Source organism: Rousettus aegyptiacus, unplaced genomic scaffold (genome assembly GCF_014176215.1).
Source record: "Rousettus aegyptiacus isolate mRouAeg1 unplaced genomic scaffold, mRouAeg1.p scaffold_m13_p_3, whole genome shotgun sequence".
NCBI lineage: Eukaryota > Metazoa > Chordata > Mammalia > Chiroptera > Pteropodidae > Rousettus > Rousettus aegyptiacus.
Genome location: NW_023416306.1, coordinates 121,779,703 through 121,797,739, shown reverse-complemented (window position 1 = coordinate 121,797,739; position 18,037 = coordinate 121,779,703). Strand labels below are relative to the sequence as shown.

Here is an 18,037-nt window from a genome sequence, read left to right as displayed (position 1 = left end):
TAGCTTGCAAAAGAAGTTTTACCTTAGAAAACTGTTTATAGTAGAAGTTACAGAAAAGAGTTTCTGTAGTGAATTGTTAGTAATTTTTAAAGAAAATTTATGCAAAATAAAAAAAAAGGAAGGCAGGAATCTCTGTTTGAATTGAAACTAATTATACGAAGTCATTCCCAGCCATTCGAAGTTATATTTGATTTTACTAACACTCTTTAAAAGCAGACTTTGGTAGAAAGCAGAAAAATTGTTCCTATATAGTGAATTGTAGAAATCAGTGCTCTTAATTATGACCCTGGGTTGTCAAGAACATATTAATTTATATTCTGCTGTAAGGAGACAGATAATATTATGAAAAATTATTTCAATGGGGAAAGGGGGTTAGTGAACAGAGTTTTACAGTAAAAGTTCCTTCTTTCTGGAAGGACTGCTCCTGACCCTAAGTTACCCAGTTTTCCCATACAGTTCCATTGAAAATAACCTCACAATGCCAAATTACAAAACTCATGGGAGTCAATTTATATAAATAGTATTAGACCTCTAATAACTGAAGATAGTAGAATTAATTGATTACAGATTATAAATTATGATTAAAGCCACAAATGATTAAAATATTACAAATGTGGATTAAAAAAAGATACTACTCACAAAGATTGGCAAATTTGAAAAAAATCTAGAAATAAAACGTTATTGAGGGCAAAAATAACAGATTAGACACAGAAGAACAGCGAATTACTAAATTGAATTAGAATGTAACATAGAATTATAATTAGGTGGAAAATGTATTGAATGTGAAGAGACATGGAAAATACCTCTAAATTGGCCTTGAACAAATAGACAGAATTTGAAGAGATTATAAATGGCTTAGAATTTTGCAAATTGATGAAGTATATGAAGATTCAAATTCAAGAAGCATAAGTTCTAAACTAGGGAAGTAAAAAGTCTACAACTATAAATAATATTATAAAACTGCAGATTAAAAACCATATGTACGTACACACACAGAAAAAGGCTTTCATGAAATATGCCTAAACATTATTATTGATTTCTTTGTTCGCATTTTACATGATTTTAATTTTTCTTTTTATACTTTGTTGTGTTTTTCTTTTGGTAAGGAGACACATATTATCTTTAGGCTCATGGAAACAAATGTGTATTTAAAGAAAATAACAGTCTTCAGAAACAGAAGTAGCTGGACTATATGTTATAGGAAATAACAGTCATGAAATTCTTTATTCCACCTTGTGGAATGGCCTTATCATAGCTACACCCATTTATTATTTTATTAGTTCAGTTTTATGAATCAGTAACTTCATATTACTTTTCAACCCATCTTTCCTAAAACATAACAAAACTGTTAAACAGTTATGCTTCATCTAGAGATTTTTTTCTTTAACTTTTTGTTTGTGTTTGTTTTTGGCTACAGGATTGGTTACAAAATAGACCATCAAACAGAGAAATGTAAGTAAGCCTTTCCTTATCATTAGTCTGTAAAATATCATAGTTATTAAATGTTATTTATTTTTATTTTTTATGTTTTTGCTCTTCTATCATTGCTGTAACTTCTTTATCTGTAGGTAATGACTATTTTAACATCTCCTGTCTTTATGTAGAAGAGATTGAGGGAGCTCATTTATTAGGAGTTAAAGTTATATATAGTTATATTATATTTCACTATATGCTTATACTAAATTTCATATAGTTTAACTATAGTTATACTGTAATTACAACCACTAAAATCTTCCTTATAATGATACTTATGATTTTATTACTTAGTTTTGTTTTCAATTTACTCATGAATAATTTTATTCCGAGATTTAGTTTGACACTTTAGTTTTGCACTTGTGTAACTTCCCTGCCCATCATTCTAATCAACAAACCTTGCACCTGCTTTTGGAAAGCACTTTGGTAATTACAGCAGTAATACACAGAATGCATTAAAAGCCTGCATACAGGGAGATCCACTAGAAAGCTGATGTGGTAATCCAGAACCAAAAGTGGAAACAAAAGGCAATCTGACAGGTAATCATCCCCAGAAAGTAAAAATTTTTAGTATAGGTTAAATGTAAAGATAAAGAAGAATTAAAGATAATTTCTGTATTTCCGTGGGAATTAGTATTTTAGGATTCCAAAGAACATTTAAAAGTCATCTTGTTTTGACATTCATTTAGTACTTGAAGCATGATAGAGTTACTCTCTGATATGTAGTACTTGAAAAGGGAAAACAGTTTGAGGGAAATTATTATATATTCCATAGTGTTTTCCCCATTTCCTTCTGTACATCAGAAATAGATGTGAATATATACAGGAGAAAATAAACCAAGTATCACATGAATGTGCTGTTGTTCAAATTCTCTGGCCCTGAATGGCATTTAAAAGACCTGTCTATAATCAGACCTCTTCAGAGAATAATGTCTTTTATAACTAAAGCAATGGAATGTAAATTCAGAATAGGTACTTAAAGTTGATATTAACTCACCTAACAAGAGAACATTGTCTTAATGGAATGCTGACCCATGGAAGTACCTAGATAGATGGAGTTGGTCAGCATTTTCGGGTGCTGAGAAAAGAGTGGTTTATCAACAGTATACAAAATGATGCTAGGGTCAAAATACTTTCTTAAAAGGAAAACTTATATTATTAAGGTGAAAATCAACAGGAAGCATCAGGATCAGATAGAACTGGAAAGAGACTCCTACGACCTTTTACTCCAGAGGTCCTTTCTGAGTCTAGTCCTTTTAGTCCGTAGTGAGGCCACATGCTGTATAGGGGAGAACTGTGCCTCTACTCCTTTTTTCTTGATTCCTATTCTGCTCTCCTATCCACTACACTGTCTTCCTTATTTGCACTGGAATTGGTAGAATTAGTAGAACCTCTGCTTGGTCTCAATATGTGTTATAAATAAATATATTCAATATTGGAAAAGGTTTTTCAACATTTGAAATGGAGTTTTACAAAATGATTTCTACTTGATTTTCTCTCAGTTCTTTGCCCATCAGTTAATTCTATCGAAGTATTTTTAGAGTCCTATAAAGTCATTTCAAGGTATTGTTATAGTGCTAGAATGAGTCTACACAAAGAGAGAATTCATGGAATATTTTACTTTATTAATACTGAACTATCAGGTCCGCACCAGACTACTAATAATATTTATGCAGGCATAAGTTGCAGGTACAGGTTTTTGATAAAATATCTACATTTGGATATATGCTTCATGTATGAATTTGGCATTGGCTTAAAGGAAATGGCAAATATGCAAACAAAAGTGAATCTGAATCACAGAACTCCATAATAATGTTATATTGAATAATCATAATAATTTTAGATAAAAAATTATGGGAAGCCAAAACTAAAATTGTGATATAACTTACATTTTTTGGTATCCCTTTAGGCCATCTGAAGAAGGAACATTAAATGGTGAGTCCATGTGGTAGATTTAATGTGAAAAAATGAAGATTATATATGATCTATTAAAGCAAATATTACATTATCCTAGGTAAGAAAGTTTAAAATTCGTGTTTTAAAAAGTCAGTGTAGTACAAAGTTCTTTCTTCAACTAGTTTCTGTTCAATATAGACATTTCATGGACACAAACTCACCACGTGAATGATGTCTTTGCTTTTGCCCCACCCCACTTCATTCCTACTACCCAGTCTGCTCCTTCCTTTGTATTATGAATGATGCTCTTCGAGGCAACTCTTCGAATCTTGAGTGGGAGTTATTCTTAACCCCCTTGACCTTGCACTCATAAAGTCCTGTTGTATTTACCTCTTAAATATCTCTGGAATCCATCTTCTACTATACATTGTGCTGCTGCTTTCAGTTCAAACTTTCATCATTTTTTAAAACATTTATTCTTGTGTATGTATACAGAAAAGTGCAGATAAGCCTTCACTCAGTGAAATACCCATGTAATCAGCACCCAGATCCCAAAACAGAATATTGCCAATATCCCAGTTCCTTTTGTCATCTTCTTGTTACATCCCTGCCCCAAAATAACACAATAGTTTTGCCTTTCTGTGCGTATGGGGGGATATGAATGGAATCATACAGCATGTACTTTCCTGTGTCTGACTTCTTCCTCCTAACATTATGTTTATGAGATTCATCAATATTGTTGTGTATAGTGGTAATTTATGCATTCTCACTTCCTTACAGTATTTCTTTGTATGAATATATTGAATTTACTTATCCATTCCACTATTTGATGGACATTTCAGTAGCTTCCGATGTGTGGCTATTACGAATAGTGCTGCTATAAGCATTCTTATTCATGTTGTTTGGGAAATAAATGTATTTATTTTCTGTTGGGTACATACCTTGGAATAGAATTGCTAGGTGGTAGGGTGTGCATATGTTCACATTTAGTAGTTACTGCCAAATAGGCTGCCAAAGTGGTTGTGCCAGTTTGGCCTCCCTTCTAGTCTAGTGTTCTGCCACCAAAATGATTCTTCTAAGAGATCTGATCTTTTCACTCCTCTGCTTTACATTTTTCCCACTGTCATCCAGTATTCTTTCTTAGCATGATGTATTTGGCTCTTAACAATTTGGTATGCCTTGCTTCTATAGCTTTACCTCCTGCCTGTATGCCTATACTCTTGCTCATTAATTTGTAGTCTTGGTTGTATATCTGAATACTTGTAGAGAGAATCACTTGTATGGTGACACATACCTACAGAATTAGAATAATTTGGATTGAGATCTGGGTAGGTATGTGTTGAAAAAGCCCCACAGGTAATTTTTATATCAGCCTGTAACCTCTCTTCAACCAGGAAACATTTGATACCCCTTCTCTATAGTCTTAGTTTGTGTGTGTGTGTATATGTACACATACATATATGTATTTTATACTTACCACACAGTATTAAAATGGTTGAGTAATTTTATTCTGCAAGATAATAGGTTCTTTTTCATTTATATTCTAGAAACATAGGTTCAATTTATTTCCCATCTTTCTCACTATGGCTAAAAGTAAAGTCCTCAATTATGTTTAAAAATGGAGGAGGGGCTTTGGTAGAAGTTCCATTCTTCTCATGGCGAACCTACTAAATGGTTACATGGCTGCAGGCCCCAGCCCTTAGAAGTTGGAAGCTAAAAGATATTTCTTTTTTGATTAGGGGGTATAGGGAAAATGTAGTTATAGGAGAGTGTGAAACATGTGCTTTTCCCCTTCAGGTATCTGAGTGCATAGTTACCACTAATCTGGCATAATGAATAGAGTAATATGGCACATGATGGACATGTTTTATTACTTGTTTTTTTCTGTTTTTGTGAATCGTTTACATCAAGTAAACAGGGTGATTGTATGAGACTGAGCAAAAGTTTATAAGGCAATAGTACTTTCAAAGGAGTTTCATTTATTTATATTTGCCATTTTAGGTCTTGCTTCTCCATTTAAGCCAGTTATGGATACAAATTACTATTATTCAGGTCAGTAATATTAAAAACAAAATTTAATAATATTTTTTGGTGTTAGGGATTTCATTATTTCTCTCTCGTTTTTATGCAGCTGTGGAAAGAAATAACTTGATGAGATTATCCCAGAGCATTCCATTTATGCCTGTGCCTCCAAGAGGTAAATCCAAAAAGTAAAGAAATAAAAGAGACAATGAACCCTTTTTTAATATGTGATTTTTAGCTGTGATGTAGAACATGGGTGATAACAGAAAGAAAAATCATGTTGTCAATTTTATATAAACTTTAATTAGCCTGATTATTACACAAGGCGGATATGTTTAAATAGACAAAGGAAGCATCATCAGAAGTATTGAATTTCTCTATTTCTTGCATATCTGGAAGCAGTAGTATATTCTAATTCAGAAAAGTTCTTAATCCTTTGTCTATTAATTAACATATAGATAAATCAACATCACAGGTTTTGTGAAACAGTTCTAACCTCCTTTCTAAAAGTTTAACTTAGAAATGTTTAGAAGTCTGGTTGCTTTCTAAAAGGTTTTCTTGAAAATGTTCACAATTTTAAAAATACTTGTCATTCCTAAATATACATGAATTTAGAGATATTAGTAGATTCTTGATTTCTGAGCACTTGTTGACTTTTAACTTCTTTTATAAAACTACTACTTGGCTCATTCTTTTTTATTCCTTACTTAATCTTAACCAGAGAGGCCTTTCAGCTTTTATTCTACCTTGTCATTTTTAAAGAGTCATAATTTGACCTTAAAATGTATTCATTCATGTTGCAGGTGAGCCTGTCACAGTGTATCGCTTGGAAGAGAGTTCGCCCAACATATTGAATAACAGCATGTCATCTTGGTCACAGCTAGGCCTCTGTGCCAAGATAGAGTTTTTAAGTAAAGAGGAGATGGGAGGAGGTTTACGGAGAGCTGTGAAAGTACAGTGTACCTGGTCAGAACATGATATTCTCAAATCGGGGCATCTGTATATTATCAAATCTTTTCTTCCTGAGGTGGTTAACACATGGTCAAGTATTTACAAGGAAGATACAGTTCTACATCTCTGTCTCAGAGTAAGTGCTAGTGAACATTATTTGAGCTTCATTTTTTCACTTCTAATGTATAATAAACTAAACAAATTCTTAGTGTCATGTTGAAAGGGGTTTATTTTTTCTCCTCTGTAGGAAATTCAGCAACAGAGAGCTGCACAGAAGCTCACATTTGCTTTCAACCAGATGAAACCCAAATCCATACCATATTCTCCAAGGTAAATTTTTCTGAGCTCTTTTAGTGTTGTGTGGATAGTATTCTCTTTTGATTTTCATTATTGATGCTGAATAATAAATTATTTACTCATTTTAAAGATCATTTATTAACAAAACTGCTAGTAATATCTGTAACTATTTTTTATAAGGTTCCTTGAAGTTTTCCTGCTGTATTGCCATTCAGCAGGACAGTGGTTTGCTGTGGAAGAATGTATGACTGGAGAATTTAGAAAATACAACAATAATAATGGTGATGAGATTATTCCAACTAATACACTGGAAGAGATCATGTTAGCCTTTAGTCACTGGACTTACGAATATACAAGAGGAGAATTACTGGTCCTTGATTTACAAGGTAAATGTGTTAAAATACTGCTAAAACGAAATCGTGCAGGAGGTTCTCATTTGTGTATATGAGTGATGTACAGAAATCTAATTTATAAATAGGTAAAATCTTAGGTCAGTAGAGTCTATTAAAAAAGCAATTCAGTAACTTCTATAGCATATAGCTACCAGGACCCTGAATAGTGGGAACTGGCTATCTTAATTGTTATTTCAGAATAAAAATGTTTTGATAAGCAAAAACATGTAAAATCCCCTATTCAGCTCTTACATGTGTAACCTTAGTGTCTTAAAAGTATGAAAACTATTTCTTTAAAAGAGTAACAAGTAAAAAACAAAAAAGAAAATAAAAAACAAAGAAAAAACAGTAACAAATATCTCCTTTGCTCTTGGTGTTTACTGTGAATTAAACTACCTAAATATTTAGTGATTAAAATAGTCATTTATTTGCATATAGTTCTTTGGTTTGGGAACTTGGACAGGGCATATGAGGATGGCTCATCTCTGCTGTCCGCTCAGTGAGTTCCATGGCTGGATACTAGCTTGCAGAGCTTGACTGGAGTCAGAAGTCTGAGGTCTCTCTTCACTGACAGCTGACTACCTCAGTTCTCTACTAAGTGATCCTCCACATGGCTAACTAGCTTGGCCTTTGTCATAGCATGGTAGTTTCAGGTAGCTAGATTTCTTACAATGGTAGCTGGCTTCCTCCAGAGAGAAAGCAGAAACTCTCAGGGGCAGGCCCAGAACTGGCTCAGATCCCTTTTGCCGGACTTTATTGGCCAAAGCAAGTTATAAGGACAGCCCAGATTCAAAAAGTAGGGAATAGATTCTAGCACTTGGTCAATAGAGCAGCATGTTACAAGGAGGGAAAAACTGATCATATAGCCATCTTTGTTGACAGTGTGTCATTCATATTTTAAAAAATTGTGGCTGGAAGAGGGCAGATTTGCTTACGAGTAATGTTTGTGCAACTTCACAGTAGGATCAGAGGAAAAGTAAAATTGAGCAAGTTACCAACTCTGCCTAGATGATACTTTCACGTTATAGCTTTCATTATTTTTTTCCCTAAAGAGCAGCCTTAATTTCAAATGTTGACAGACCAAATTTCAAAGTCACATAAGAACAGTGTTTAGAATGCTTACTACTTGATGACTTCTTTCATTATATAGATAAAATTATAAAATATTTGTTGAAAAGCAAACAATTGGTATTCAAGAAAGAAAATCTGTGTAAAAATACCTATTCTTTTTTTTAGTAGTTCATCATTTTACCTATACGATTAAGTGGTGTATATAGTGAAAATCCAATTAAATAAAAAGGATCTTAAAGTATATTCTTAAGTATCATTTAATTATCTCCAAACATGTGTAGGAAGTAAGACTAAACAGATTTTGTCTGAATTATTAATTTAAAAGATGTCAGTTATTTTCAGTAAGCAAATAGTTGTGATGTTTTCTACATAATTAATATGTTCATGGAGTCATTTTTCATAGAAATATTATAGATGATTACTACAAACAAGTTAATGTAGAAAAATATAAAGAACAAAGTGTTCTCTTCACTATTTTTTTTTTACTTCTGAGGACAAACACATAAACAGGAACTTTTTTCTTATTTTTAATCATTTTGTGCTGTGATTTTTCCCCAACTGGGATTGTGCTCTGTGTATATTTGTGTGTTTGTGTGTGTGTCTGTTTTCTTCACTTGTTTTTTTCCTACCTAACAATATATTATGGGCATCTTCTGGGTCATTACTAATAAATCTGACTTATCCTTTTTAATAGTTGGTGGATAGTCCATAATAGAGAAGTATAGCATGATTTACATTCACCCTGTTTGTAGTTTTTGGTTTGGGTTTGGGCTTTTGTTTTTGTTTTGCTATTACAAGCAGCGCTGCTACAAACATTCGCATACTCTTATTTTTATTTCCATAAAGTAGATTCCTAAATTGGCTTATTAAGAAGAGATGAGTACAACTTTAATACCTACTGCCAGGTTTTTTTTTTAAGAAGTTGTAGGAATTCATACTCAACACTATGCGCAAGCACCCATTTCTCCACAATCTCCCCAGTACGGAATATTCTTAATTTTTGCAAATCTGATGAGCAGAAAGTAGTGCCATGTTTTCATTCTGGCTTTTTCTCTTGTGAAATCATAACCACCTTATTAGATTTTATTCTAATGGGTTAAATAGTTATGATCATTCATATGTCAGTTGACATTCTTTATATGAATGAATAGATGAGAGCAACTGAAAAGATTTAATCATACTTTTGACACCTCTGGGGAGGGCTGGAGGTAAAGGAAGATGTTCATAATCTTATTCTTTATATAATACGACTCTTTTGCAAGAGGATATATTCACATGTTAGTGTGTGATTTTTTAAAATCAAAAACTTTAAAAAATAAATTTAAAAAATCCAAAACACTTTTAAAATGGCCTATTGATTATACCTTTATGAATCTAATAGTTCTTTGTCAACTGAGGTGAAACAAGGGCATATCATGTAGAATTTAAGAGGAGATATTTGCTTGCAACCTTGACCCTGTTTTAGCAGAAATTGGTGCCAGCAAGAGCTCACATGCATACTTACCAACTATGGCATTTAATTCTTTTTCATAGCGTAGGAGTTGTATTTGTTCCTGGTACAATGTTGAAGTCATAAGTCAAATTATGAAATTTTAAGAGAGAAACTGCACTCTTGAATAATTTAACATTGTGTAATGGTTGATGATGCTGTAAAATCTTCATGACTTTTTATTATGCAAATGTCAATGTTTACATCAATTTTATAATATAAATTGTCTTTTTTATATATACATATAAAGGTGTGGGTGAAAATTTGACTGACCCATCTGTGATAAAAGCAGAAGAAAAGAGGTAATAAGTTTTAATAATTTTGTGAAGACATAATTTCACAATTTTGAATTCTCTGTTTCTATTTGCACAAACTTTCTCTTTTTAAAAAACTAATTCCATAGGTCCTGTGACATGGTTTTTGGCCCAGCAAATCTAGGAGAAGATGCAATAAAAAACTTTAGAGCAAAACATCACTGTAATTCTTGCTGTAGAAAGCTGAAACTTCCAGGTAAACATTTTCTTAATCAGTGTAATGTATAAATTGTTAGCAAAGTTGGGTACTATAATACATTGTAATGCCAGAGGCACAAATACATTTGTGGATTATAAATGGATCTGTGCTTTCTTTCATTACTTAAAAAACACACAGTTCATTCATTTAATACATATTTATAATACATATTTATTATGTGTCTCCTGGATGCCAGGAATTGTGCTAGATGTTGACTATACAGTAGTGAACCAGACAGACATGGTCCCTGTCCTCAATGGAGTTTAGTCAAATCATGAATACTGACAAGATTAATGGAGAGTTATAGGATTGTCATAAATGCCAAGCAGAAAAAACAACAGGGGAGAAGATTACTTAACACAGATTTAGAAGTCAGGGAATGCTATCTGGGGAACTGACAGCTTTGCCTAAAACTAAAGGATGAATAAACTTTTGAATTAGCTTGTCAAAAGTTGGGAAAACAATATTCCATGAAAGCAGGAACAGGAACTGCAGAGACATTGTCTCATGATAGTAACATCATCTCCGTATTTAAAAAACTATTAAGTGATTATTGAATTAGAAGTTATAGCGTAAAACAGTGGTTTTCACCCTTTGGTGGGCATAAGAATTTCCTGTGGAAATTACAGATTCCTGGGACTCACCCCTGAACTGTGTTTTTAAAAAGTCCCTCTCATTATGACCAATAACGTAGTAGTTAAGAGATTGGACTTGGGAACCAGACTGCTTTTTTTTTTTTTAATTTTCATTTATTTATTTTTGAGGATTAAATGAGTTGGTATTTGTGACATATTTAAAATAGTGCCAGGCACATATAAATGGTACTGTGTTTTAAATTTTAATTGTACATTGTTAGTATACAGAAATACCATTGATTTTTTTGGTGGTTTGTTTTTTCTTTTGGTATACTGACTTATACCCTGCCACCTTGCTAAACGCACTTAATTCTTCTTAGGAGCTTTTTTTTTTGTAAATGCCTTGGAATTTTCTATTAGACAGTAGAGAGTTTTAGTACTTCTTTCCAACCTGTATGCCTTTTATTTTTTCTTGACTTTTTTTTAATGGCAAGGAATTCCAGTACAGCATTGAACAGGAATAGTGAGAATAGCAGACATCTTTGTTTTCGTTCCTGATATTAAGAGGAAAACATTCAGCCTTTCATCATGAAGATGGTGTCAGCTATAAAGGATTTTGTAGATTTACTTTATTAGGTTGAGGAAATTTTCTTTCTTCTACTCCTCACATCTTGAAAATGCTTATCAAATGGTTATTGAATTTTGTAAAATGTTTTTTCTGCATCTACTTATATGATTGTTTGAGTTTTCTTCTTTAATTGGTTAATATTATGTTGTATTACATTGATTGATTTTTGAAATATTGAACCAGTCTTGGATTTGCAGGACAAACTCCATTTTGTCATGATATGTTATGTTTTTATGCATTGTTGTATTCAGTTAACTGATTTTCTTGAGGATTTTTCATCTATGTTCATGAAAAATATTGATCTATGGTTGGTTTTTTTTTTTTTTTTTTTTTTGCCTATTCTTTTTTTGGTATCAGGATACTAACTTTAAAAATAAGCTGGAAGTGTTCATGCCGCTTCTGTTTGGGGGAATAGATTGTATAGAATTGATCCTATCACTACTTTAAATGTTTGGTAGAATTGTCTAGTAAAACTATCTCAGTGTGAAGTTTTTTTTGTCAGATCGTTTTTTACCTAAGAGTTTATTTTTTAAATAGATATAGAGCTGTTAAGGTTATCGGTTTCTTTTTGAATGAGTTTTAGTAGTCTGTATCTTTCAAGGAATTGGTTCATTTTATTTAAATTTTCAGATTTATGGGTATAGTTATTTATATCTTTTTAATGTTTGTGGGGTTTGTGGTGAATTATCTCATTATGGTAATTTCTGCTTTTTATTTCTTGGTCTGGCTAAGGTATATCAATTTTAATGATACTTTTAAAGCACCAGCTTTTGTTTTCATTGTTTTCCTCTATTTTCTGTTTTCCATTTCATTGATTTATTCTCTTTATTATTTTCATCTTTCTGCTTGTTCTGAGTTTAGGTTTCCTCTAGTTTGTTAAGGTAAAAGCTTGGATTATTGATTTGGGACCTTCTTTTGTAACAGAAACATTCAGTGCTACAAATTTCCCTCTAAGCATTGTGTTAGCTGCCTCCCATAAATTTTGATAGGTTTTATTTTTGTTTTTATTTACTTTGAAATAGTTCTCATTTCTCTTGAGATTTCCTCTTTGACCTGTGGATTATTTTAAAGTATCCTTTTTAGTTCTTAAATATTTATAAAAATTTTAGTTATCTTTCTGTTATCGATTTTTTTATTTAATTTCATTGTGACAAGAGAACATACTTTATATGATTTTAATTAAAAAAATTTTACCCATATATAGTCTCTGGTGAACATTGCATATGCAGTTGAAGAGAATATTCTTTTGTTGGGCGGTGTATCTATAAATGTTAATTAAGGAAAGTTTGTGATAGTGTTTAGGTTTTTTGTTATCCTTGCTAATTTTCTGTCCACTTGTCCTGTCGATTATTTAGAAAGGAAGTTTCTAAGTATAATTGTGGATTTATCTATTTTGCCTTTTAGTTCTGTCAGTTTTTCCTTCATGTATTTCAAAGCTTTGTTTTTAGCTGTATACACATTCATAGTTATGTCGTCTTGGTGAATTGATTTTTTTATCATTTTGTAATGCTGTGGTAATTTTCCTTATTCATAAGTCTACTGCGTCTGATATTAGCATAGCTACTCTAGCTATCTTTTGATTATTGGTGTCTTCAGATGTCTTTCCCCATTCTTTTTACTTACATGTATTATGTTTAAAGTGGGTTTCTTATAACAGCCTATAGTTGGGTCCTTGGTTTAATTCTCCTATATTCCTGAAACTCTGCACAACTAATTTCATCCTATCCCGTAGATATAAATGCAGACTACATATTAATAGTACCAAATTTAACTGAAGCCTTAACTTCTTTCCTGAGCTCTTATTTCTGTATTTAGTTTTCTGCATTTCTACTTGGATACCTTAAAGCATCTTTATAAGTAGCTTGTTCATTCTGGAACTTCTGACTTTATTTCCCACCTTTATTCACAAAGCTCTGCTTCCCATGTCATTAATGGTTACCCAGTTGCTCAGGCTCTAAAGCTAAAAGGTAACCAATTCCTCTTTTTCTCTCACCTTTCAAAACCAATCTGACAAATTCTGTCTACTCTTAATTTTGAAATCTTCATAGAGTTCATTGATTTCTTTTCATCTACATTGCCACCATTTTGTTTCCCTAAATTCTTGTCAATTGCCCAGCAAGACTTCACATGACAATCAGAATAGTCATTTAAAACAAATCTGATTATTTCTCCCTTAAGGCTGCTTAATATCTTCTAGTAGATTTTCATTGAAATCTGTACTTCTTACCACAGCTTGCATCCCTTAAATCAGGGGTTAGTAAACTTCTCTGTAAAAGGCAAGGTAGCAAATATTTTAGGTTTCGTGAGCCATATGGCCTATGTCACTAGTCACCGTAGTGCAGAAATAGGCATGGAGAATCTGTAAACCGGTGACTGTTGCTTCATTCCAGTAAAACTATTTACAAAAACAGCTGGCCAGATTTGGCCCACATACTGTCGTTTGATAACCTTTGGCCATTAACTGCCGCTTGACCTCATTTTCTAATAGTCTTTCCCTCACTCACTATATGCAAGCCATGCTGTCTTCATGCCATTCTTAGAACACACCAAGTCCATTTCTTTCTCATAGTTTGCAGTTAACCTTCCCTCTGCCTAGAACACTCCTCATAGAACTTTGATATGTCACTTTTCTCAGTATTCAGGTCTTTTCTGCCCAGCTCTGTCTAAAAGAATCACCTTTAAACCGTTTCTCAAGTGTCCTTCGTCACACTGTTGTCTTAAAAGCACATGTACTACTAATAATTCTGTCATTTTTCTGTTTTTCTTTACCCACTAGAATTTAAGTTCCATGAGAGCAGGAACCTTGTCTGCCTCGTTCATCATTATGTTTTCATACTTATGTGCGTTATTGATTCATTGTCACAGTAAAATAATTATTTGATAAATGAATGAGTGATTTTATTTTTATGTGTATCAGTTTTGTGACTTTTGAATTTATAATAACCTGGTAGAAAATAGATCTGACATATTTAGAGGAAAACAAATATAGAAATGTTCTTAATTTTCTATTTCTAATAAGTAATGACTCTTCCTTTTTTTTTGTTGGGGTGGTGAATTTAGACCTGAAGAGGAATGACTATACACCTGATAAGATTATATTCCCTCAGGATGAGCCTTCAGATTTGACTCTTGGAAAATCTGAGCCCGGAAATTCCACCAAAGAATCAGAATCAACTAATTCTATTCGTCTAATGTTATAACTGAATCATAGGTTTTGCCTACACCTCATAACAATGTTACTGTGTCACTTTTCCTTCACGAGGAAATTATTTGGTAATAGAGAAAAGTGTGTACAAATTAAGTATGCTGACTGGCACAGGTAAAATGACCTGATTAAACTAGTCAATCAGGGACTCCCTGTAGAATATAGCTAGCAGCTGTTTAAGGTAAAGGAAAATTAGTATTTATGACTTTTTAAAGGGCTCTTTTTAGCAGAGGATTTCATTTGATTTTGTTCTGATGAGTGTGATACCCTCTCTTGTGTGGTGCAATACCATTAACCAAAGTTAGGTGTTCATGCAGATGTTATTGGCAGCTGGTTTACTGCCATTCAGCTAGTGAAATGAAATCACCTAGCCTTTTGGTTAAATGGCAGTCAGGCGTCTTCCTCAGTATGTTTTAGTGTGTTCAGTGATGATGTTACATAGTTCCCAACTAGGTGCTGCTGGCCATGGGAAAGGTGATGACTTGTAATTCTAGTTTCACAGGGATAAAAGAAGCCTGAGCTGAAAGACATTTTCTAAGAGGGACTTTATGAATCAGGGTTAGGCTCCATGTTTTAAAGATAGAGCCAGTTTTTTGTTAAATAGAGCCCTTAATTGTGCAAAAGTATTAGTGTTTTTTGTTTGTTTGTTTGTTTTTTAATATATATATTTTTTATCAAGTCATTGTTAAGTAGAAGAAAGCCATGGTAGACTGGTATAACCTAAATATATCAAAGGAGAAATTTAACACATTTTTCAAGGGAAGCTACCTTGTGAGAAAAGTTAAAGTGCTTTTTTCCTATATATATCTGTAATGAAAACCTGGAAGTTATATACTTCTCCAAAGATTTTATTGACCAGTATATCAAATCAGAATGTAAACACGAACTCTTGCATATATTTAAAATTGTGTAGGAGCATCTGAATATGAATTTTGTTTGTGGTACTTACTTAAGAACTTGAGTTGGATTATCATTATGTCGGGAGATTGCAATGCAACTTTATACCAATAAAATGTTATTTAACTGCCCCAGGTATTGTTGAATATTGATCAAAAAGAAATGCTTTGCATCTGACTAAAGTTTTATGCTTTGATTTATTTTTCATTTCTTTCCATTTCATTGTTTCCTAGGTACTAATTTTAATTTTATTTGGGAGAGAGCAGTGTAAATCTTATTTGTATTCAGTAGTGTATCTTATAGATACAGACGAGGCAAGGAGAGATAAACTGTTTAGTGTTTAATATTGATGGGAGGAGAAAGAAAAAATGTATTAAAGATATTATACTATATACGTTTTGTATATCATTAAATCTTTAAAAGAAATTAAATAAATTTATTCTTGTTTACAAATGTTCCGTGAGTTTTAATCTGAAAAATTATCTGATATTTTCAGTATTAATTTGTTTTCAGAGGATCAGTTTTTGTAAAGGAACCATTTGTACACCTGTGCTTTTTGATCCCCTGTCCTGTACAGTGTTTAAAGTGATCTTGGTTTCCTCCTGTTTTGATTTTTTTAATCCTCTAGGATATCGGAAAATGGGAGTATGGATTATCTATTGATGTTTAATTTTACATCAGTTATTTTTACAAGATAATAGTAGTGAACATTATTTAGTGCTTAATAGGAGCCAGGCATTACTCTCAATATTACATATATATTAACCCATTTATTTCTTATAACAATCCTATGGAATAGGTGTCATTATATTTTACCAGTTAGAAAATCAAGGTATTAGGTAAAGTAACTTTAAAATTGGTAAGTAGCAGCACTAGGATTCAAACCCAGGCTGACTGGCTTTCCTTTATGCTCTTGAGCCCCAATGCTATATTGACTTTCAAGCAGGACCACTGATGGTTTCTGTGCTGCTTTCTGGTTACTTTTCTCAAACAAATCTACTTTCTTACCTTTTTTGATTAATTCTAAGAAGTAACAGTTTACCTGAAAACATTTTTTTGTCCCAAGAAAGTATTGTCTTTCTTTAGATTACTGAAGTTTATCATTATTACTGAAAGTATCATTTGCTTAATCTCTTTAACATATTTTTCGTAGTCTCATCCTACTGAGAACAAACTTTATCCCTTTACCAGATTACTTCTTAAAGCATCTTTTGCAGGCGTTCAGTGTGGATGATGTATGTGAGCCATTACTATTTCAAAAGTAATGCACGTTGATTGCACTAGAACATTAAAAGATTTTAAAATTAAAGAAAAATATAAAAATTACCCTCCTTTTTCACCTTTAAGTTGAACTATGTTGCTTTTATTGGTATTATTTGTCTTTTTACCCCCTTAGACTATATGCTTCACAGAGGGAAGGACCCTAAGGATTTTTTACTACTGTAACACCAAACACTTGGCATAGCATGGTTGGTGATAAGCACATCATTTTTTAAAAAAAAAATTATCATTTTTAAAATGTTTCTCCACATTACCAGACTCTCAAGGAAAACAGATCATAGTGATATAGTCTCGTGTGCTTAAGTAGACAACCAAGGCAAGAGTAAGTACCCAATAAATAGCTATTAGTCACTTAGAAGAGAGATCAAATAATTATTTGCAGAGAAGGATGCATCTATGGGTAGGAATTTTGTGATCTTCCTTATTTACCACATCTCATCTGATTGTTTCCTAGCTATGTTTTATCTGTATTTGAGGAACCCAGATTCTCAGACCTGTCACAACTAGCACTTAAATACTTAGTGATTATGTATTGGGGTGAAACCTCTTAACCACCACGTGTCTCTCAAAACTAGATCGTCTATTACCAACTAAGAGCTGTCATATTTATTTTTGTATTTTCATTATAGTGTCTTGCTGGCGTTTGTAGAGTAGAATATTAGGTGCTCAATAAATATAAGTACCACAGAATATTTCCAGTATTAGATGATCTGTGGGCTTTTTCTTAGGAAAAATCCCAAGCTAAGGTTCTGATCCTCTCTGGAATATGTTTTCCTCTTTCTAGGCTCTTCAGAAATTCCTCAAAGCAGAATTTCTCCCTGGGGTCCATGATTTCAGTCTTGGCGATCATAAGCAGGGAGGGTTATTCTTCAGAAAAGCCACATACTCTAGCTTACGGTAAACAGTGCCAATCGAGCTGATACTTTTTGTTAAGCCCTACCGTACCCCATATTTAGCTCTCTCCTTTGCAATCATGTACCTCATAAAAGTGTTCAGTTGATAATGACTGCATATACCAGGATGGTCCCATAGGTAATAATGGTGCTGAAGAATTTTTATTGAAATGCATTACTCATGTTTGTTGTGATAATGGTATAACAAACCTCTACTGCCAGCCACACAGAAGCATAGCACATACAGTTAGGTATAGTACATAATACTTGATAAAAACTATTGCCGCTTTATGTATTTACTATATTTTTTTATCATTATTTTAAAGTGTACTCTTTCTACTTATAAAAAAAAGTTTGCTCTAAAGCAGTGTACCATGTTACACTGGCAGCAGCCTCATACCACTCGTGTTTACTGCATCTCTTGATTGTATCATGTTCTCTTGTGTTTAATTTA

General features: G+C 32.7%; 1 protein-coding gene across 1 annotated transcript in view; it reads left to right on the top strand.

Moving 5' to 3' along the window:
* Positions 1 to 15,862, top strand: part of TRPM7 (transient receptor potential cation channel subfamily M member 7) — a 92,429-nt gene extending 76,567 nt beyond the window's left edge. Inside the window, exons 30-39 of the mRNA XM_016128571.2 lie at positions 1,418 to 1,452; positions 3,383 to 3,408; positions 5,371 to 5,421; positions 5,501 to 5,566; positions 6,195 to 6,478; positions 6,590 to 6,672; positions 6,820 to 7,025; positions 9,842 to 9,893; positions 9,995 to 10,101; positions 14,368 to 15,862. Of these exons, the coding sequence (XP_015984057.2) occupies positions 1,418 to 1,452; positions 3,383 to 3,408; positions 5,371 to 5,421; positions 5,501 to 5,566; positions 6,195 to 6,478; positions 6,590 to 6,672; positions 6,820 to 7,025; positions 9,842 to 9,893; positions 9,995 to 10,101; positions 14,368 to 14,507 (1,050 nt within the window). The 3' untranslated portion in view covers positions 14,508 to 15,862. The remainder of the gene's footprint in view (positions 1 to 1,417; positions 1,453 to 3,382; positions 3,409 to 5,370; positions 5,422 to 5,500; positions 5,567 to 6,194; positions 6,479 to 6,589; positions 6,673 to 6,819; positions 7,026 to 9,841; positions 9,894 to 9,994; positions 10,102 to 14,367) is intronic.
* Positions 15,863 to 18,037: the final 2,175 nt, after the last annotated feature.